The 24560-nt window shown below is 39.2% G+C and overlaps 1 protein-coding gene across 1 annotated transcript in view; it reads right to left on the bottom strand.

The window, feature by feature from the left end:
* MPPED2 (metallophosphoesterase domain containing 2) overlaps positions 1–24560 on the bottom strand; it is a gene marked incomplete at its 5' end in the record, with an annotated part of 102622 nt that overhangs the window by 62211 nt on the left and 15851 nt on the right. Inside the window, one exon of the mRNA XM_080619304.1 lies at positions 8276–8457. Coding sequence (XP_080475430.1) covers positions 8276–8457 — 182 coding nt within the window. The remainder of the gene's footprint in view (positions 1–8275; positions 8458–24560) is intronic.

The raw sequence follows: 24560 nt of genomic DNA on the forward strand, positions 1-24560 counted from the left end.
ACCAATCAATCAATGGCAACATTCAGGAGAAAAGGAGTTATTGCACTCTGATACCCAGCCCGGCCTGTAATATTGAAGCTTCTGATTCATTCGAAAAGATGCACACAATTCTGAGGTCTTTAAGGTTCACTTACCAACAGTTCCAGGAAATTCAAAGCACAGATTGTGCCTGAGCTTTCATTTCTTAATTTTATTAACTTGGAAAGAGATAAAGCTCTGGGAAAACCAGGTGAATCTCCGCCACTTTTCATCTTTGTGCTCTCCCTTGTGAGAGCCTCCATCTCTCCTCTAGATTGATGCTATTTGTACTGCTATGCTCCTCCTCTACTAAATGTACCATCAATAACAAGTGAAGGTTTGGTAACCCTCACCTCATAGCCAAAGTGCAGGATGAGAAAAGAGACCAGAAGAGCTCAGTGAAGTGAGGTGCTGAAGGGACCTGAGCCTCAAGGCACTCTCAAGTCCTGAGAAACTCAGTCTCCAATGCTGTGGAAGGGCCATCATGAACCAGCCCACACATGAACCACATGCTAAGACCTGTACGGCACCACAGGACATGGAGCAGGTCCTCCCAGCCCTGCACTGGGGCTGGCCATGAGAAGATGCTGCCTGTGGGTCTTGTAACCATTGCATGGAGCAAGCACCATTATTCACACCGTCATGCAGGACACAAAGCAGGACAAAGAAAACACAAATTCCTGTAGCTCTGGAAGAAGGGATTGCCTTCTCCTTTTCTTCCCCAACCAGTGGTACCAGTATGCCCATGAATATAACACCCAGCCTCTGAAATCAATATATGCCCCTAAATACAGTCAATAAAGATTTCAAGCTCTTATAATAGGCACAATGGGGTGGATGGAGAGGTGGAGCTGCACAGGTCTTTCTTTTGCAGCCCTTTGGTGCCAAGACACATCGTTCCCAATACAGAAAATGCATGCAGAATTTGTCCAAACTGAAACACTCAGCTTCGGCTCACTGCAACAAGAGGGTTAATTAACAAGCCACTCAGGCTGGTTACAGCCAGCAAGAAGCAGCAATCTATTTTTCTGTAACAAAAAAGAAAAAAAAAAAAAAAAGAAGTCAGTAATTCTTGGAACATTTATTAACCCCCTAGTATTACGCAATTACTGTAAGATAAAGGTCTGTCAGTCTTGCATTAATATAAATTGCTGCATATTGCTTTTCTACAGCACAGTAATGTCCACAACAGTGTGAATAAATGCTAACATTTGAGTTTTAAGCTTGATTCAAGTCTCCCCAATCTAACGTTTTTAGCAGATTCCACTCTTGGTGGCTGTTTGGCCACAAAAAAATCATTTTATATAAGCCAAAAAAATGCAGGTTGGCATTTCACTGACACACTGTTTTGTAGCTCTGTTTAAGGTAATCTCACACGTTTCCTAACATGCAGGACTGAAAAGAGGAAGGAGGGTGGGAAGCACAAAACCCAAAGATCATTCCTGCTGTCTGTTAGGTTCTGTAGCCACATACAACATAAAAAAACAGTAGCTATTAAAACAAACAAAAAAAGACTTTATAACAGACAGGACACTGCCAACCAGCTTTAAATTAAATTACACAGCCTGCTAATCTTTACGATGGAATAAAATTTCTTTGAACACTACAGATTACACTAAAATCTGCAGTGCTTTCTTCCCCCAGCCCCAACCTCTCTCTGCTCAAAGCAACTCCTCCACCCTGACCCCATTGTTCTTTCTAAGCAGGAATGTGATGCTCTACTAACAGAAAGACTTCTTATTTTAATTAGATATTGTTAATATGGTGTGCATGATGGGAACATTTAGGACAGAGGTATTTCTGCACTTTGTATTTTTCATGCAACATTAAATTTGTAAGTGACAGAATAAATTGATGGTGCACAAAGAATACATACTTTGTCTGCTTTCCTTTGAAATCATTCGCATATTATGATATGTGGCTGCAGTAGCAACGCTGGAGGAAGAATCTGATGACAGTGCCTATAAAACTTCCTATTTGGGTGGAACTGCTTGGTTCATGCCCGGTCAATACAACAACCATAGATCTCTGTCCTGTTTTAAAGTGGATTTGTGGGAAAAGGAGAATTGAAAGGAAGAATTATTTTGGTTATTTTATAAATCTGTTTTGGTTATGGTTTCTTATTTGAAATCTGAACCCTTCCCTCCACCCCTATTAAGACAACAGCAGTCCAGGGACACAGATCCAAGAAATGACTGAGCAATTATTGTGATTGAAAGTTCATCCAAAAATTTTGCAATACTTTCCACTGCTCACTGGCTTCTTTCATTGAAATTACCAAATGAATATGCTAAGTTCAAACATACACAGAGCCACTCAATGAAAACATTATTCTCTTTGAAAGTACATTTCACCCTAGCCAAGTTTTCTAATAGCTGTCAAGTAACACCTTAATATTTGGTCTGACTGACCCACCATGGCAGGTAGTACACAACTTTATTATAGGGGTTTTTACACTGTATCTAGTAAGTTAGTGATTGCAGTTTAAAAAGAATCAAACTTTGTATGCCACTAACAATAAAACAGTTTCTAGTGAAATGCCTTTATAGAAAGAAAGTTGCCAGGAATAACACAAGCAAAACAAAACAACCGGTCAGATGTGAATAAACTTACGATATTCCTCATGCACAAATTCCACTTTAGTCAGTGGGAAATTTACTATCTTGTTTCACTTCTATACAACTTCTTCTATTATACCTTGTAAGTTATACTTCTAGGGTTCTGTTTTCCACAAAGCATCTAGTATCTGGCTCAGAGCAGAGGATAAATATGAAACAGCAGCCACTATCACCAGAGCACAAAAGTGTAATTTTGCACATTTTACCACTTTTGCTTTCACATTTCACTTTAGATTGCTACATCAGCAAAACATTAATCAGCTGATGACCAAAAATCCACATGGCTGTATTTCCCCACTATTTCATAAAATACAATAAAAAGTATCATTCAAATTTTTTTTGTATTCCTCTGAGAAGAAAAAACCAAAATGATTAATATATATCTAAAACCATTTTATGCAAATAAAAGCCAAGCACTCATGATAATTTAGTTGAGCCACATGGGAATGTAAAACTAAGTACAAACGCGAATTAAACCATTAAATACGATGTTAAACACAGTTCAAGTTAGAACAAAACCAAAGCCATGATACTGCAATAAAACCTAAGTAAACCTGGAAAAACTTTTAAAAACTTTACCATAAAGACAGAGTGAGATACAGAAGCCAGAGAACTAAGTAAGTAAAAAACACCCACCACATGACAAAAACTTGAAGGTTCTAGATTTCACCTTATAAATCTGTTTGGGCTTTTTAAACGAACCTGCATTCCAAACTTGTAATATTCAGCATCTAGAATTAATAAGTAGGTAGATACAATAAAACTGTCTGTACAGGCTTGCAAGGACACCTCCAGGTCTCCATAATTCTCCAGTTGAGAGCATCTCTGAGATAGGCAGTCAGCGTGGTCTGGATGCTGCAAATCACACGAAACTCCCAATGGGATCAGAGGGACAGCAGAATGCCAAACACCACCAGAAGGGTCAACTGTCTTCAGCAGCCAGCAAACTTCTTATTAAAATACGCATATCCTATTCCAGTGTCTGAAGCCTAAAGAAGCTCCCTGCCAGAGCCACTCACAGAAGACGTAGCTGGTTTCAAAATTAGACTAATAGATTTTCCAGGGAGTTGCTTCCCTCTCTCCCAGAACAGCTGTGCAAAACTCATACATACTTAAAGGATTAAAGCTACCTCAGCATTTTCTTTCACTTGCAATGAATGCAATTTTTTTTTGCAAGTGCTAAGAGGTTCTTTGTTCATCAAATGGTATTTTATGTTTAGTCAATTATTCATTCTGGCTATAACAAGCAGAGCAATACAGGGTTCAAAATACGCTCCAGATGGTAAAAACACAAATCAGAAATAAATCCATTTATAAAAATAGGAAGATTATTTTTTTTCTTAAAAAAAAAATCATAAAAGCCATGATTTTACTTTAAATTATTCATCAGCTTTCTTCTGGTTCTAAATTAGTTCAGAATACTTTGAGCTAATATCCCTCTGAATATGGAGAAATTTAGAGCTTACTGGTTTGTTTCATAAGAAATTGTCATGTCAGATGCTAAAATAATTCACATCAGAAATACACTTTTACAGAGGGAAAGTCCCCCAGAGTAAATATTTCGTCACAATGAAACATTTTTCAGTGTATATTAGCAAGAGGAATACACTCACACAAAACCCTAAATGAAATATGTATGGAGGGGCGATAAGCATAGATAAAATGAGGGAATAACTGAGCCAGACCAGAGAGACTGAGAAAGGATACAAAAGGAATGTGACCCTGAATTTTTAAACAGTGATAAGACAAGAGCTTGATCTTAACATTACACTTTTTTGTTACAGCTCATTTTTTTTCAGATTAAATTATACTAACTTTAAGATCAAACACTATTTTGGCAGGTGTCTGGCTTACAGTTTTGAATAGCATTTCAAGTTTCTACAGCACTAATGAAAAAATCTAAGCATAGACTGGAACCAAGTGTCTGTCCACGCTTCCGAAAGCACCACCACATTTCCAGTGCTCTTCCCATTTTGTCAATCTGTTCCATGTAACAGCCAGAAATTCCAAGCTGGAGCCGCTATTTTCAGTAACTAAACATTCACATAAAAATGAACTTTAAAACAACTGACAAGATGTTGCTAAGGACCACATCCATATCTGCAGAGTGTAACAAGAAAGCCCCCACATTAAAACAGTATAACCATTCTTCTCACTTTAACAGGATGGAGGAACTACACCAAAGGAAAAAAGAAAAAGGGGAAAAAAAAGGAAAAGTGATCAAATTTTTACTTTAGCTCTATCAACAATGCTGATACTAAAGGCAAACACATATTACAGGTAAAGAAGTCTTTGTTCCAGTACAAACTCACTAAACCTTTCACAAAGTTCCTCAAGTCACTATCCCATAGAAATGAAAAGAAACATTCATTCCAAACAAAAGCAAGACATGAAAGGGAAAACATGAAACAGACAAAGTGCTAAATCCCACACCAGCTAAACTGAGGGGGAAAAAAAAAAAAAAAGCCAAATTCTACTCTCAGTTCCAGACATAAACCAGCAGCAATTTCACTTACTGGATTTATTTGCATCTTCCACTGCAGAATTCTTTCTCATGCAGCAATATTAGAAATTTTGCATGAGAAGGGGGAAAAAAATGAACACAGTGAGAGATAACCACTGGATGAAAAAAGAACAAAACTGGCTATTTGAGAAAATGACTAAACCAGATGCAAATTATTCACACAAGTAAGGATATGCACAATCAGGCCCATGCTAATTGAGCACAATAAACATATTGTCACTCATTAAAGGTCTATCTGCCTGAATTTATCTTTGCTTTATCTTCAGTTCTTATGAGTTATTCAATCACTTCCCATCACAGGGAAAGGAAATATTGCACTATGAAGACAGAGCTATAATTAGATATTCCTGTATTTCATTTCACGTATATGACTGAATGAAAATGGATGGGGAAAATATGAACAGTGATAATAATAGTATTTTGAAACATTCAGTAAGAAATATATTGGGCATAGAATAACATTTAATTCTTCCTCAGCCTGTAAAGCTGTGTTTACTGCAAGGTCAGTTAAGTTACTATAAGAGATTTTTAATGAAAACAATTATAAATTTAGAATAACTGTGTTTAAAGCATTTAACAGTCACTAAGGTCAAGTGATCACAGCAGTTACAAGACCCAAGGGACACGTTCCCACCAAAACAAAGTGAATAAATTACCTCAGCTAGTGTGTTTAATCACTAAGTGACCACAGAGGTTATTCAGTGTAGAAGCCCAGATGACTTTCATGCAAAACCAATAATGAAAATTTATCAGCCAAAGAGAAAAGGCAAAAGAACCAGTAGAAGCGGCAGGAAGGGCTGAGAGCTAGGAGTGTGAAAGAGGGCATGGAAAGCATGTTCCGTGATTCAGTGGTGGAGACAAGGAAGAAGGATGAATGTTAATGAAATGGGTGGACAAGATGCTCAACATCTTGCTCAGGTGAGATACCCAGAGTTGCAAAGGGATAGAAGACCCACGATGTATTGTTTCAGGGTTGACAAGTGCTCTCAGTCCTGTGTAAACTTGTAACATCCACTGAAGTACAAGAGAGGCAAGGGTGCAGAATAATCTTTTAACTTTTCCTTTGACTTTACTGCCAAGAAAATAATGGGCAGGTTTTGTGTCTTAGTTATCCTTTTATATAATCCTAGTGGACATGAGGCCCTGTTTTTTTGCCACGGAGTAGGTAAAATAAGCTGTAGAATGAAGCCTAACTTTGATCTGACTTCTTTTCCTCATGGTATAAATTATACAGATGCCTTTTCTTCATTAGTGCTTTATAACAAGACTGCCAGTGGAGAAAATCATGCACAGAGAAGATATGAAAACCTCTTTCTATAATGACAATGTTACATTTTATGGGAGTTCTCAGTGCACTGCTTTGGAATAAGGTTCCTACCAAATATGATGAAAAATCACACTTCCCACTACAGAGCAGAAGAAAAATGAATCCTGCCTGTTTCTGCCTGCCACTGGTAAGTATTTTTTTGACTATTACATGTCATGACCTCACAACCTTGAAGGTATCAATCTTCACAATGTACGCAGTAAAAAGGAAAACACGATTACTCCCATTTTGCAGATAGGAGCCTGAAATAAACTCCTGAAAGGCAAATGTACATGCCTGCCTTCATAGCGGTTTGATTCCAGATAAGCAGAGGACAGCACTGGAGCAAGTATTGACCAACATAACACAATTTCACAGGAGAATCAATTTGCTGCCTCACCTTATGCCAGAAACCTAATAACTGCTATTGTCACACATACAAAAATGCAAGTGGACACTGTGCATGTAAAAAGACAAAAGTTGAGGAAGATGATTCCTACTCTTCCCTCAGCTCATGTACATACTCACCTGCTTCTCCTACCACTTCTTACTTCGCAGTCCTGCTATTAGATTCCTAGAAAAAGCATAGTTTTGGGCTCGTAACATCTAGTTCTGCCTTCCAAAAATAAGAATGATACAACTAAATTACACTAAGATGGCAGTATCTGGAAGCCCCAATCCCAATAGCAATAAAAAGAAGGAAAACCAATTGGGCTGTGGAAATATGAGGAGGTCAGGATAATAAAAAGAATAGTACGGAGAAAATGCAAAGAAGGGTGAAAAGACAGAGAATATGGAAGCTCTTCTATTTAAAAATTCCTTTTGTAAATCCAAATGCTCTTTACTTATTTGTTGAAGGGTCAGCCAACGAACTCCAGTGAAATATAATGATGCTATTAAAGGCATGCAGAGATGCGGCCATCACAGAGTAGGCAAGACAGACTGTGCTGATGGAGGTAAAGTCTGATGACAAAGCTATGCTTTCAGAAGTTTTTCTATAATGCCGTAAATTCATTCTAAAATTTCTTGAAGATCAGCTGATCAAGTCACCTTCACCTCTGGGTATTTCTAGTGCAAGTGGTGACATGGCAGTACACAGCCAGCCCAGCAGCAGCATTTGTAACAGGAGCATCCTTGCACAAGTTCCCCTCCTTCATCTTGGTCTTCTGCTGTTGCAACTTAATCGGCCTCAATTGTAGTAATATAGTATCAAGGCACTGCTATCAAATACAGCAGAATATGAAAGGCATTCTACCAAAGAGGCATTGGGCGCCTGCATTCAAAGATCACATGTCAGTATTCTAACTCAAGGGGCAACCATGTGTATACCACCCCCAAAAACTTATCTCTTCTTCCAAACAGTATTACTGATTTTGCCATCTTATATTGTGGGAAGAAGGATTTTCATCCTTTCCAAATAAATCAGCACTGCTTTAAATTACAGTAAACCCAAAACACAGTGAGCAATAGTTTCAGCTGTGGCTATAAAACCCCACAGCATCAACTCATGGGACACTGTATGCATTCATCTACAATGCCACCACCCCCTCAGCAACATAAGGCTACACAGTCCTTGCTGTTGAATGACAGAATCTTTTCTCTCAAGATAATGCAGAAATACAGCAAAGTCTCTAAATTTGTCTTAATTAACAGAATCATACTGAGCCTAGAAACAGCACATCACAGGAGGACAAGTGGAGCAAGGGTGGGTGGGTGGATTTTCAAGTGCTCTAATTCAATTAGGAGGCAGTGACTGACACTTGGACAGGAGAGGTTAATTGGGGTCACCAAAAGACAGTAATTCCTTACCTAACCAGTCATTAAACTTCTTAACCTCTGAGGGTAGTCCCAGCTCGGTGAAATCGCCCGTGTGGAGAAGGATGTCCCCATAAGGCATCTGGATGCCATCTGTTCTGGAGTGTGTGTCTGAGACGCAGACAAATCGCGTGTGGCCCGCTGGTTTTGGAGTGTCATATGGAATAGGGTCGACCCTAAAGCAGACACATAAAGATCTCATAACGGTTACAAGGTTAAAACCCTAGCATCTATTATTTCATCTCTACATAAGCGTGCACGCACATAGACACACATCCATTTACACACACCATGCTGAAGGAAATGACTGTAATGCAACACTGCCAAAAATCCAGAAGGACCACAGTGCTCCTTAAATACTCACCTGGTAAAACAGGAAGATTAAAAAAACCCACAAGATATGGCCAGTTTCTGATACTAAAGTTAACTTAAGCACTGGAATAAAAGTGGATTCAAGAGACTTCTAATTCAGCTATATTTTTCCATCACTTGCCTTATGAACAAGCATGGGCCATGAAATAACAGGTCTCACAGGTGAGCCAGCAACAGGCTGTCACTTGAGGTGATCAGCTTTATCACCTGATTTTGTTCAACAGTACAGGCACTCCTACAGATTCCAGCAGGAATACTGATTTACACAAAATCAGGTATATTCAGGAGTGATTTGATGAAGACCAGAAATTGTGGAACTGAGTCTAACGACAACTTCTTACTCTCATACAAAATTCCGAGTTCGTATTTCCAAAATCTATAAAGTCAGGAACTGATGTGGTAGAGACTAAGCAGTCACAGATTAAACTTTTTTTTTCCCCTAAACCAAATGATGTTAAAAATTTATTTCCACTGGTAATTTCCAAGCTACAGTAGTTAATTTGATTTTATCAACTATACATGACCCATCACAGAAGTTTTCTTTTGAGGTATTCTGGTTCTGGGTTTTTTTTAAATATAAGGAGTATAGAGAACAATAAAAGAGAAGAGCTTTATGCATACTTAGTGGTTAGACATTGTAATTTTTAACAGAATAACTTAAAATACAAAAGCCAACCCACTGCCTACTTTGGAATAGCAATTATTTCTCTGCAGAGTTACCGTCACCTGAATAGCACAGCATCTGGATTAACACCACAGAAAACCTCATCCCAGCTCCACAAAACTTCAATCCATTCCGTTGATGTGACACTTTGATCATGGTTAGAGCTTAGCTTCAGCTAGAAATTTTGAGGTATTTAGGGTCAGAATAATAGTCCACCTACATCTCAAATCAGGACAGCAGTGGAACCAAGCTCTAAGTGCTTTAAAACACCTAAAATAATGTTCTTCTAAGAGTTACTGGGACAAACTGGCATAACAGATATTAAAAAATTGGTGCTTGAAAGTGAAAATATGAAACACGTTTTATTAGTTTTACTCTCCACACTGAAAAGAGAAACCAAGTAACTAGCACACATCAACGCAAATGTTTTTCTTAAATCCCCGTATTTGTAATGAGATGTTGAAGTATTCTGTTATTTACTTGAACAGTATTTACTATTTTTAGTAAACTAAATTAGTATTTAGTGTTTACTACACACTGAACTGTGTGAAAACTTCCAACAGCATCTTTAACTTAAGCCCCCTCCCTTAGGTGAGAAAAACCAAAACATCCTCCAGGGAGCAATTCAGCTTATACACTCAGCAGTTTTTTAGTGGTTCAAAAATTCAAACTCCATATGGATATGTACTGGTCTTCAGTGGAAAAAAACCACCCATATGAATGCACTGAATAAGATTTTACTGAGCCTTTTATATTTGGTAGAATGATTACTAAGAGCTAAAATTTTAGCATGGGGGCAGGGGGGAAAAGATGTTATTTGCCAGACTGCATTCTTCTAGGTACCATAATTAGTATTTCCAATGAAAGTGTATTTACCATAAATGTACCACATTTGGTTGCCATGATTCAATGAATTAATTTACAAAATTAAGGCTCTACAAGATCATTTTACTGCAGGCTGGACTGGATGGGAAGGGGGAGTTTGGTAGGTAACTTGTTTTGGCATTGTACCTCCTATTCCACCCAAAGCACCAGGTACAATTAGTTGAGCCATACAACTGGTTGCCACTACAACTCTGACAATCAATGGATTCTTTTCTGCAAGGGTCAGAAATTAGTAAGTTATTATTACAGAGGAAAATTCATTCCCCCATTGAAATCATGCTGGCAAGCTGAGCAGAACTGTAATTATAGGCCACAGTGCTTTTCTATTTGGTGTCTTCCTCCCAGATACTGCCGGTAAGCTGAAACAGAGTAAACATGGGGGTCTCTCCCAATCATTTCCACACTTTCAAGTACATTTACTCCAGATAATACAAAAAATGAGCACCAACTCTCATCACATGCCTTGTTCAGCTCGTCTCTGCCTCAGCTGGGAGCAGCACTGCTTGCCTCTGGGGAGCCCAATTTTGTTTGTACGCAGCAGCTATGCTTTTGCTATTCTCTGCAGTTTGTTTCCAGACAAACCCTGTTTTGCTTTAGGCAATCCCTACTACACTGTAACACCAAGATCTGGTTTAGGAGTTTTCTATTCATCCAATGACTGTCTTACAGAAAATTCTATAATCAAAATTCATTAAGTTCCTGACCCTTTTTTCTCCTCTTTACAAACACTATGATGTTGCCAAGTAACCTTTTTCCTACTTCTTAGCTCAATTTTTTCTCTTATTCAGTAGCTTTTGCACACTACGTATTTGAAAGTGAGATACTGAACGTTATTGTGCTCAGCCCATCAATTTATCTTACTCAAAATAGTCCTTCAATAAAAACTTAATAAAAGTGGTGTTATTGCCAGTCGTAAAGGCTCAAGTTTTCTTTTCATCCACAGCTACAGTATGGCAAACAGTAATACAAGATTTTCTGTTTCACTACATCACGAGAGGACTGGACTCAACTGCAGCAGGCACAGCTTTCTTTTCTTCCCCACAGTTTTTGTCACAGTTTTTGGAGACAAAGGAGAGAAAATAATTATTTCAGCCTTGCCCTCCACCAGTCTGCTGAATCAGAGCACATACCCAGGAAATTCAACATATTATTTCACATTTGCTCAAACACAGTGCATCCAGCTAATTCTGACACTCTCCATCACCACAAATACTTCATTTTTTCAGTCTTCTTAAGCCACCAGACCAAAACACTTTACAGATCAGATCAAAACACTTTACAGATGACTTGATGACTGCATTTGGAAAAGCATGCTCATGAAAAGATGCAGTAAATGCTACTCCTGAATAATTTAAATGTTCATACATTGGGATTAATACAGAAAATCAGGAAATGGAAAACAACCTGAGAAAACAGCCATGTATAAAATGAATGAACTTTTTCCTTAAGTTAGTAAATGATTTTTGGCGCCTAACTTCCTGTACAGACAGCTGCTAATGGGTACTCATCTATCCTAAGATCTCTTGCACCTTAGAAAACCAGGCACTTGGGCGTTTTTTCAGAAGTTTATATAAGGCCCAAATGAAAACCCGGAAGGCAGTTGTGCAATGACTGCTTCATAAGATCATGACAGCAACAAAGATCTGCCACATTTAATGCATTTATGGTAAGGGTTTAGGTATCAGAAGGGACTATATAATCATTGCACACTTCCATAAGGGCTTTGTTTGTCAGGTAATTACTTGGCTTTACTAAACTGCCCTTACCACCAGTTGTTCTCATTTAGAGAGAGAGAGTCTCTCAGGTACAAACCTCACATTTACAGTTTACAGCTGCTCCCAGGGAATACTGCTCCTAGGGAACACACGGCTTTGGACTTGTACACTGTCCTCATTCATCGGATAGCAAACTTTGTCGTGGCTTTATGCTTTAAAAGCAGAGATGAAGTAAAATAAGCAACAATGAACAACATAGAAGGATGTCACACTATGCACCAGAAAAATTAGGTAAGACACAAACAGCATTTTTCTGAAAGGATTAGAAAGTTTAGGTTGCAAAGGATAATTCTGCATGGTTGAGTATGAATGCTGAAAATACAGAGCTCTGGCTGGGTTAGCTGGTCCTCAGGAATGCCTGTGTTTAGAGAGCTGAACCCCCTCACTTCCCTGCTCTCTTGGGTTTTGAGATATGCAAACCCCAAATCCCCTCTTACACAACAATTCCCAAGAAACCAATTCATCTGTGAAGATGGAATAAAAATCTTAAACATTAAGCCAGGAAGAATTTCCAGCTCCTTACGCTGAATAAATCACTTGGATAAATGCAGCCCTATGCCAGACAAAACATTCACAGATGCTGAAAAACCCTCCTCACTACTCCAAACCCTACGCTGCTGCTTACAGCCCACTACCTGTAAGTTGGTTCTGTTGGCTTTGCTACAGGTGAACAAGTTACCAGTTGATGCAGAAAACCACATAATTTAAAATCAACTGTATCCCAGCCAAAACCAGCGCAGCTCATAATGCTGTATTTTTGTCTGGTTTGCAGCAGATTCAACAGGAATCCTCAGAAAATTACACAGCCACAGACTAGAAGTAGCAGATGCTGACCAGCCTAGACCCAGATATCTAACACTTAGTTTACCTGCCATGCCCCATCCCTGGCAGTGTCCAAGGCCAGGTTGGATGGGGCTTGCAGCAACGTGGCCTAGTGGAAGGTGTCTCCCTGCCCATAACAGGGGGTTGGAACTGGATGAGCTTTAAGGTCCCTTCCAATCCAAACGGATTGGGTTGGAAGGGGTTCCATGATTCTGTGATTTTAATCTTTCCCAGGCTCACCAGATGCACGAATATTCCCCATGACACACAGGCCCACACCCTCCCTTGGCTGTGCCACATCATATGCTGACTCTTCATCTCTTTTTCATTTCTCCATTGGATTGTACCTATGCCTGAACTTGTGGGTTTGGATTTTTATGACATCTAAATCAGTATTCATTATAGACTCACTTAAAGCACAGACTTCAGGCCTGTGTACTACATAAAATCTGTGTGGTTTTGCACTTACTCTACTGGTTTGGGAGTCATTTGGCAACATGCTATCTAGTAACTATCCTATATTAAAACCCAATCTATCTAGCTTTTCTATATTAAAACCGTATCATATTAGCTTTTAAAAACCTCCTACTCATACTTGCTATGAATAGTCAGGTTTATTTATTTACAGTTCAGCTTTCTCTTGCAAAATCTTTTACTCTTCCTGCTACACCTATTTTCAAAATTAGTAAACCCAATACTTTTTCAAACAGCCAGTTAGATTGGTATATTTAGTTTAGGATTAAAATACAAACATTTGCTGCAAAACCACTCTTAAAAGCCTGTTTCTAAGTGCTGTTAGTTCATCCTCCTTCAGCTAGGGCAACAAAAGTTAATTTTGTTGAAACTGGACAACAAAAGCAATATATTTTCTACATCTTCAGCTTTTTCTTTCTTTGAATTCATACCTCTGTCTCGACACATGCTCCCTCTGGCATGGGAAGTTCAGGAGAATTTCTGTGAAAACTCCTTGCAATGTACTCCCAGTAGCCACATCTCACAGCTTTGTTATATTGTGATCTTTGTTAGAGCTAGTCCCAAGTCCTGGAATTGGATGATGATGTGAGACCTGTGACTAAATTATTTTCGCTAAGATATGTCAGTAAGTCTGTCAGCTGAAGTAAAAGCATGAAATGCATTCGTATGCCCTCCAGAAGGTCAAGAAATGGAAAGAAAATAAAAGATGTGTAATTGTTCTTATTTATAGAAAGATCTGAGGACGACTACCAGGCCAAGTTCATTATTTTAGAACCAGTTTTTAATGCCACATACCAGAAGGACTATATCAAAATCAAACTGTAATTGTGTCTACATTTTTAAACAAAAACTTTAGTATCTTGACTTAAAATCTTCATCTCACAACACTAACATGAGTCTTAAAATGGAATGTCATTTAGTGTAAGTTGATCAAGCTGATACAAACATTAACATATTACTAAAGATTTTACACACTATCAGATTAAAAAACAAAAACTCCAGCATCAAGTGTGGAGCAGACACAGTGCCCGTGTTCTTCATTAGAACTTACTCAAAATCTTTTGAGCTGCTTCACTCTCCCAAAGCTACAAGCAAGCAAGCTTTCTGTGCCTGGGTTGCTCTGCAGTTGCATAGAATCCCAGACTGGTTTGGGTTAGAAGGGATCTTAAAGATCATCCAGTTCTAACCCCCTGCCATGGGCAGGGACACCTTCCACTAGACCAGGTTGCTCCAAGCCCTGTCCAACCCGGCCTTGAACACTGCCAGGGATGGGGCATCCACAGCTTCTCTGGGCAACCTGTGCCAGCGCCTCACCATCCTCACAGGGAAGAACTTTCTCCTAATATCCAACCTAAACCTCCCCTGTTTAAGTTTAAACCCATTCTCCATTGTCCTACCATTACAGTCCCTGATGAAGAGCCCCTCTCCAGCAAACTTATAAGCCCCCTTCAGATACTGGAAGGCTGCTGCTCTGGATGTGGTTCCCCAAATTTGTAAGGCATCTTGGAAGATCCAGGTATTTTACTTTTTCCTCTACTGAAGCACTCTTACACTCCACACACACACGTGCTGCCCATCTGCAACACCCCATAGCCAGGCAGGCAGGACAAGGGCAGCCCCTTGCCCACCACAATGGAAACACCAGTGAGAGGGCCACCGCTGGGCATACACCAGAGCCAACAGGTCAAGACCAAACCTCTTAGGTGACAAAAATCCAGAAAAAGTCAAACTGTGCTAAGAGAGGCTATTAGACTGTTGGCATGGCGACTCTGGGGAGACCTTAGTGTGTCCTTCCAATACTTAAAAGGGTCCTATAAGAAAGATGGGGAGAGACTATTTAGCAGGGCCTGTTGCGATAGGATGAGGGGTGATGGTTTTAAACTAAAAGAGTGGAGATTCAGGCTGGAGGTGAGGAAAAAATTCTTTACAACAAGGGTAGTAAAACACTGGCACAGGTTGCCCAGAGAGGTGGTGGATGCACCATCCCTGGAGACATTCAAGGACAGGCAGGATGCAGTTCTGAGCAACCTGATCTAGTTGAAGATGACCCTGCTCATTGCCGGGGGGTTGGACTGAATGAGCTTTGAAGGTCCCTTCCAACCCAAACCATTCTATGATTCATTTCCTCGAGTCACACTACCATGACTACCAGGGCAGATGCTGGTTTCCCAGGCACAGCTTTGGACCCCAGCCCTCAATGAGACTCTGTATAATGAGGGCCTAGTCATAGGAACTGATTAAAAGCAGTAAAATAGTCCATGCCTGGAAAACGAGAAGGAGAACATCACATCCAGCTGACAATAACCACTTTAATTTTCGTGCTTAAGACCCTTGTGCCCTGGGTGATGACAGCTACCACAGGTTCCTACAGCTTTCCTCAGCCAACAGGGGAGCAAACAAACTGGAGAAAAAGGTCTGGCAGGAAACCCATCAGAGTGAACAGTAACAGCACACCACAGAGGCAGCACTGGTAGCTTCAGCTTAACCATCAGAGGTGATACAGAAGCCAACACACCAGGTAAGAAAATGTCTGCAAGTCACCTCACCAGGGCCACCCTGCACCTCTGCCTCCCCTTCCAGGAGCTCCTTTCCCACAGCCACCTTGCATTAGAGAACTCACTGGTTGCCCATCCACAGCTAATGCAGGAAACCAGAAAGCTCAGCAAGCATCTGTCACTCCTGGCTGTCCCACAGGAGGCATCCATCCAGACTCACTGCATAAAGATCTCTGGTCCTGAAAATTCACTGCATTCGGTCAAGAGTTACTGTCAATCCATAACTTGTATTTTAAAATTCCAAACAAAACAGGCCTTTCACAAGTATTTCTGAAGCTGTAGTGATTTTTATAAAATGGTTTGGCAAACAGATTAACTTCTCAGTATTTATACCTGACCTCCCGTTTTTAAAAGGGAAACTACAAAAACTGTGGTGAATGGGAAAGGCAGATTATCCCATCACATTGTACCATCCAGTGAAAAGTGGACAGTCCACAAATTCTTACAGCATAAATTCAGCCCATCGTAGAGATATCCACACCGAAAATATATACATGCACAACCACAGAGCTGATTGAGTGATACAACACATGCTGAACGACACAAAGCCAAATACTCATTTCCTCTCAGCAAACACAATGAATGTCAAAATATAGCATTGATTTAGCTGGCCACTGTCAGCCATTAATTGTTCAAATCATAGATATTAGTGCTTTTGTTAACTTGACTCTATCTTCCAGTATGGTCAAACACCAGGAAAACATCTGGTGTCTGCTCTTGACTAAAAAGAAAGGGATTCAAATACCTCTCAACACACTCATTGGTAGATCTTATTTGTACAAGCATATGTATCTAAGAAAGCCACGCCTCCTCTGGAAACCTCCATGTATGTGTCACCCATCAAAAGCTTAGAGAGAGCTCTGGAAACTGTAAACCAGAGGTCTGAGATTTATTTCAGAAATGGCATTAATTGTGCCTTGGTGCAATATGGAAAGAAAAAAAAATAAATTACATTTACAAACCCACAGGAGGATTCAGTGCACCACTCAGCAGCTCACTGCTAGCGTTTCCAACAATTATAGTTGCAGGGAAATGATGGATCTTTTTATTACAGGTTTTGGAGCTGGTTTACTTCCAGTGAGATTTATGAGATTAAACAGAAAAGACCTATATTATCCACTGTCACCATTTGGACAAACTTAAGAAAACCCGCCTTTATAAGGAATTTATAATAATACATCTTCTCAGCTCAAAATAAACCTCAACTAATAAGGAGTACAAACTCTGTTAATCCCAGATTCTCGTCAGTTATAAAACCAGTTTTTCTATGGTGTTCTTTGGGGGCAAGTAGTCAGCTGGTCTTCGGAAGTACCTAACCTCCCTTGACATTAATGGGAATTGCTTGAGTGCATTTGAAAATCCTATTAATCATCCCATTGCAGATGAAATTTCTTTTACTCAATGAAATACTTCCTAAAATTTGTAAGTGGCTTTCCAAAAATTAGAGAAGCAAAACAGAACTGAAACAGTATCAACACCAGTATCAGCATCACCCTAAGGCCCAGGTAAATGTTTCCTTTAAATAAAACAGTAAATTGCAGGTTTTATGCTGGTATGGTTTCAATTAAAAGTCATTAAGAAACACTTTTCCCACATTCTTTTGTTGTGGTTGTTGAGGAACTGCTATAAATTATGCCTTCCCCTCACCCCAAAAGAACTCATTTGCTGATGAGAATGCACCTACTAGGAAAGTATGTCAGTAAGCTCTCTACACCAGAAACAGATTTCTATTTCCCTACTTTAAGCTCTACAAAACTGACTCAGAAAGTATATAAAATGTATATTAAAATATATTATATTATGTAATACATATATTTTAAATATACTCAGAAAGTATAATTTGGCATACCAAACCCCAAAGAGATCAAATTTTAATTTAAGGAAAATGGTTTCTGAAAAATACACACTTTTCTATCTCAGTAAGAATGACGCTAAATTAATGTGTGGTTTCCCTCCAATCAGTTCAATTGCACAAGTCAGAAAATGAGGTGGACTTATTTCTAGGGTGAAAACTACAATGAAGGCTTTACAGCTCTTGCTTCAACAGTATAACAATTTTTCAAATTGTAATGCAAAAAAAAACCCATCCCAAAACAAATAAAAGCAGACCTCCAGGACAGATTCAATTTATTTTTACTCTAACCTGACAGATCAAAAATGCCATCTTTCTTGGCAATTAGGACAATTTTGGTCTCGGGGACAAACACAGAAAACAGATGAGTTATAATCATACAGTTCTGACAAAAAACAATTATATAAGCATGTATTGCAGCATATACTCCATTTTTGATGCCCATTTTGTTAAGAAGGAAATCTGGAGTTTCCTAAACCATACAGAATTCATAAATATAACTCAATACTGTTTTCTTGGAGATGATAAATTCAGCAAATAGACAATAACTCTTATGTAATAAAATAACTGGACTTGAAGGAGTTTTGAGGAAAACTGATTATCATTTTAGAATTTGCTACCAAATCTAAAACCTTATCTTTATGTTTCAGAGACAAATAGTGTTTAGACACACACAGGATTAAGCCTAGTGTTTGCACAAAACCACCTGAGGTTGCTTCTGATTTCCCCTGCCCCCAGTATATAGTCTTATTTCTACTAGAAATTTCATTGACTTTCAGCGTGAGAAATACAAGTGGTGGTCTTTTAATCCAAATATACAGTGCAAGCAAGAACCTCTGCACTTAGCCTTCTCAATCATTTTACGTTCTGACCTGGAGGTATCACTCTCTCCAGGGATGAGATGCAATTCCATCTCCATGCAAGCAAAGTGCTACTTCTCTCCTGAATGAGAGTGCTAATAAATATGACTCTCTCTGCCGTGCTGCCTTATGATTTGACTTCCACAGGGGTGATGGAACTGGGCCCAAAATTCTGCTCAAAGGAAAGACAATTCATGCTGAGCAAACACCACTGGTTCCCATTTTTAAGTTACTAAGGGCATAGAGTTCCATCAGAATCCTATGAAATTGTCACTGATGTTAGTAGGATATTGGTGAACAAACAGAGCGGAACATGTAACTCAAAGAAATTTCCTAGTATTCATGCAGCAGGAGATACTATTTTAAAGAAGTAATTTGGCAGACACTGTATGTTAGCTACAAAAATAATTCATGGATCTGAACCAGGACAAAAATCTGTCTCTGTTAGAAAGTACATTCTCTCCCACATTCTCTCCAAGCTCCATTAAAATTTTTGAAGATATTAATAATAAAATGCTTTCCATCACAATCCAGGCATCTAACACTATTTTTCTACTAAATAAAACCCTTCATAATAGTCCTGCTATCTTAAAAGGCCTTTTGCCACTCAGTCTCATGTATATGAATTATCTCAGCCCTTGTCAGAGGTTTCAGCCTCTAGCTCCTCTTAAGGTTTAAGAAGCTTTCTGCAGGGAAGATAATAAAATAGAGACAGCGATTTAGCTCTCCTTCAAAAGTTAAGTCCTTGTTTTTAATAGAAAAAGAGGAGATTATTAACTAGCTTCTACCAACACCAAAATACAGGCTCTTACTCAGCATTCAGGTTACCAAAAAGCTCAGTACTACGTTAAAACAGTTCACTGACATCATGTCAGCTTTCACATACAGTCACACAGTTGGCCTCATATTGCCATACTCCTAGTAACTCGATGAACACAAATTTTTATACCAGTCATCTTAAACTCAGTTTGAATTCTAGATTTAGATTGGTGAGAGATCTCAATCAGTCTCAGGGTCTACAGAAAAAATATGAATTTACTTTGTATCATTTTCTGTGAAATACCAGAATCAAGTTCTGCTCTTCTATATACTCTCAGTCCTTCACAGTAACTTCATTAGAGACACAGAAAATGTAAATTCTAGTGGAGAGAATTTTTCACATTTATCTTTCTACTCTTTATCTTTCTAGTGCAATTGTCTTCATTACAGCTAGCATCATCTCCCTGACATACATGTCTGACACGAAACCCAGCTGAACTGGATTCAATCAACAAATGCTGCAAATCCTTGGTTACTTGACCGGAGAGGGCTGTAGCGTCCTGCACTGTAGATACTAAATGCCAGTTCTTTTATTTGTAAAAGATTGTGCCAAATACATTCCCAGCTAAAAAGATTACACCAGATAGCTTTCTCCGTCTTTTCTCTTTCTCTCCAGTATTAAACAACTTACGACAGGGAAACTGCAGGTCAAATAGAACACATTCCACAATATTTCAAGATACAAACATTAGTTAGAGGGAGAAAAAGCTTGAAAGATAAAGCTATAGAGTGTGTGTGTGTAGAAATAAAATCTCATGTCTGCACTAGCAGAAACACTGCACAAATGTAGCTTCAGCTGGAGATACCCCTTAGAAATGCACAGTTCATTCTGACTCATTTTCTTTCCCCCTTTATGTTCTTTTACAAATCTCACTCATTATTTGGTGTTCTCATACACTTTCTCCTAAGCAATGAGTTACTTATGTGATAGAGGCTGCTGAACTCAACACCTTCTTCTAGAAAATAAGTAAAAAATCTTATGGATAAACCCCAGCACTGAGTATTTTTGTTGCACCATAACTATAATTTATCCATGGCATTTATTTGACAGGCATCACGTTAAGACAATATTATGAGAAGCACTGCTGCATATATGATCGGGAGGTTTTATCAATAATGTAGTTAAATAGGCAGAGAGTTTGTGGGCAACCACAGTGTTACAGGTTATCTAAGAACATTTTTGTTTCGCTTACATTTCGATCATAAAAATTAATGACTTAAAGAGTCCTCAGTGGGAATATGTGGGGCATTCATATTTATCAGAATTGTTACTGACTTTTGCAGTTAGCAATTATTCTGGATTAAACCATTTATTTCCAAAGATGGATGCCCCAAAATCAAATAAATCCAAAAATGAATTAGAGTCAAGACTGAAATCTACCTGAGGGATACTTTTGGAAAACTCAATTTAAAAATGCATTTACTTTTGCTTCTATGCCAGTAACAAAGGCAGGGGAAGAGAGGGAAGAAAAACAGAATCATTTTGACTTCAGTATTATCTACAACTCAATTCCAAAGCCAAAGAAGCTGAAACCGCTCAATATGCAGCTTCTCTATGTTCAGAGTAGTAAGGTATTACCACGAGTGACTCAGAGGTTGTTGCCAATTGTATAAACCTACTTAGTAATCAGTTAATATGCAACAGAAAGCAAGACCCTGAAAGCTTTGAAAACCAGCTGTTTTCCCATCCATACATTGCACACTATCAACATTTCGGTTCTTTATTACAACTGTCGAAATTACAACTGTCAAAAGTAATTTCTATGCCAAATACAAAAAGCAAATACTTCATAGTTGGAAATTTAGAGAAAAGGATATCACCACAAAAAGGTCCAGGAAGGAGGGAAACAAGCTGCACAACGTAACATTTTACGATACAAAATGAGATGTGGGCCATGTAATTTCACTTACATAGTTCAGTTATAAGTGATGCAAATGCAATCCCACTGATTACACTTCCAAACAAAAGGGGGAATTTCATTACTTCAACCAATGCATTAGATGTGTAGAAATTATGAAACATCCTAGCTGCAGCAGAACAAATAGAAACCATCATTTCACATTTAGATGGGAACAACCAAGGTGGGTGAAATTCATCCTCCTGTGGTGGTTGCTGGGAAGGCATAAACTGAAGGTCTCATTCACAGAGATTAATTCCACCAAACTTGCCTTAATAAGCCTAAACGAAATCAAAATCCCAATAAAGTAAAAATAAAACCCAACCGAACAAAACACCAACCCCATGCTTTTTTTTTAAAATGCAAACGAATCTTTTTCTTTTCTTTTTTCTTTTTTTTTTTAATTTTATTTTTTATTTATTTATCTGCTGGTTTCTTGAAGCTTGAGAATACAAGGAGGCTTCTCTGAAATAAGACAGGCTGTGTGAACTAGAAGTACCATAGCTTTTCCTGTATGACTCTCCAGGGAGCCTATTTATTAGGCATAGTCCTGTTTTCTGATTTAGCTTAAAGCACTTTTCCTAGACAATATGAATGTCTACACCAAGAGGAATTTGAGAGTACCAGCTGCAAACAGCCTCTTCTGTAAGAGCTATCCAGAATCAGTTTCCCTGTATGGATAACATACTTCAGTCTTGGTTTTCATTTTCATACTCAGTGCTGAAAAGGAAAAGAAACTTAAATGGTTTTAATATGTATTCAAATGATAAAAACTTACGGAAAGCTTCAGCTACTTATAAATTCACAGTAAAACAGGCAAACTGGCAAAACCAAAATACATAAACATATGGAATTATCAGGGTGCACTCACCATCAGCTATATTAACTTGGGTGGCTTCTTTTATTTTCAAACAATCAAAACCATTTTTGCTTTGCCTAAGAATATGTCTAAAATTGCACCCACCTACCCATCCACAGTAATTTTCCTCAGCATGCAAATGAAATGCCAGTTCTTTCCCTATCATTATGGAGCAGGAAAAGATACCTTCCAGGGACAGACAAAAAGAGAATTCCACAACAGCTCTGCAAGGCTGTGGGGAATTGCAAATTTTTAAAACATGTATGTTTCTATGAGTTTTCACGGAAAAAAACCAAATCATTACTAAACATTCTGTAAAAGATATTAACTAAAACTTCCCAGCATCTTTGACAGGCTTATAACTATTAGGGTATTTTCAGAGCAAGGAAACAAGCTAATTCAGTAAGTTGCACAACTATTTAGCTTGTTATTGTTTGTTGCACTATTTTGTTCACATAAATACTTTAACGGGCATATGTATTAAACAAAATTAGCAGTTAAGATTGTTAGTTCTTTGACTGAAGTGACTAATTTCCTGCAACATTTTTCCTTCTTCCTCCCTCCAAACTTTTTGGCAATCAAGAACAAACTGTTTCATAATGAATACTGCCCTTAAGGGCAAAACTGGCAAGAGACTTCAGTCTGTTCCAGAAACCCCTTCTGGAATTGATTATTTCATCTAGTTTTACTCTACAGGCTTACTTTGGCCTATAAAATCTTGAGTTCCTTCATCTTCTGCAGACTGTGAGGACTTGAGATGAACCATATCCCTTAAAGGGCAAAACTGTCTCCTTCTGGAATTAAGAGGCTCTGGTCAATCTGCTTCTGGAAAACTGTCTGCTCCAAGCTTTTCCTCAAGACCGGCTTTGTCTGCAGGCTGCTGTAGAAATCAAACCTTAACATGCACAGAGGCTTTCCAGCAGCAGCTACTTGTGCATTAAGAAACCACCTCCATCACTTGCTTTTTTCCACTGGTATTACCTATAGCAACAAGGATCACATCTATTTCTCTCCTTGTCAAGTAACATGTTAGATTTTTTATTTTAAATAATTATCATCTTTAACTGATGAAGAGAGTATCACGCAGTTTCAAAGAGCTATGCTTGTCTCACCCACACAAATGACATTTTCTTCTCTGAAACATCACAATCTCTCCGAAGACCATTTCTCACTGAAGAAATACATTGCTGTTGCTATGATCCGATACCTGTATAGCCTTTACAGTGTGTCACCAGGATAGCAGCAAGTACAACTTAGTTCAACAAGCACAGGTGTGTATTTTCTGTAGAACAGCTAATTAATGTGGCTGACATTCACGACCACGTTGATTGATGACATTCACTGTGTCACCTTCCTTAATACACTGTTCTCCCCTCCCCGAAACACAGAATCATAGAATGGTTTGGGTTGGAAGGGACCTTTAAAGATCATCTGGTTCCAAAAGCCCCCACCACAGGCAGGAACACCTCCATGATCCAGTAAGCCACTCTGCCCTTGACCTTTGCTAAATAACCATGCCCAGAGAATAGCCTGAATTACAGACTTGCCACTGAACTATCTCTCAGGCTGAGGTGACCTGCCAAGTGTCCATACCATCATCCCCAAGACATTAATGAGCACGGCTATGCCTAGCTGCGCTCGACTCAGACAAGCCAACTATCTGAAGGGAATCTAACCTCTCAGGAATTTAACAAGGTCTCCGACTCGTGGCATGTGCCACTCACTTTTCAGTTCCCAGCCTGATGGCAAAAATGCAATTCCAGTCCAAGAGTGATGTGAACATGCTTGTATGTGGAAGGACAACTGCAGTATGGCACAAAGGGAATTCAGCCCCAGGACATTAAGCACTGCCTGCCACCAGTTTAACTAGGTGTCAGAGCTGCACACTGAGAATCCAGTGTGCAACCACTTTATGAGACGAGAGGCTCACCAGGACCCAGCAGTGTGCATCCGCAGCACAGAAACCAACTGTGTCCTGGGCTGCATCAAAAGGAGCACTTCTGCAATGGAGGCAGGCTGAGAGAGATGGGCTTGTTCAGCCTGGAGAAGAGAAGGCTCCAGGGACACCTTAATGCTGCTTTCAGTGCCTAAAGGGGCTGACAAGAAATCTGGCTTTTGGGCAAGGGCCTGTTGGGACAGGAAAAGGGGGAAGGGCTTTAACCTGACAGAGGGGAGACTGAGATGAGATCTTAGGCGGAAGTTCTTCCCTGTGAGGGTGCTGAGGCCCTGGCACAGGTTGCCCAGAGAAGCTGTGGCTGCCCCATCCCTGGCAGTGTTCAAAGCCAGGTTGGACAGCACTCGGAGCAACCTGGTCTTGTGGAAGGTGTCCCTGCACATGGCAGGGGTCTGGAACTGCTTTAAGGTCCTTTGCACCCAAACTGTTCTGCAATTCTATGACTTTATGTTTTGAAGTAAGTGCGGGGAAATGCTGTTGACTGCATAAA

Source organism: Psittacula echo (genome assembly GCF_963264785.1).
Source record: "Psittacula echo genome assembly, chromosome: 5".
NCBI classification, from domain to species: Eukaryota; Metazoa; Chordata; class Aves; order Psittaciformes; family Psittacidae; genus Psittacula; species Psittacula echo.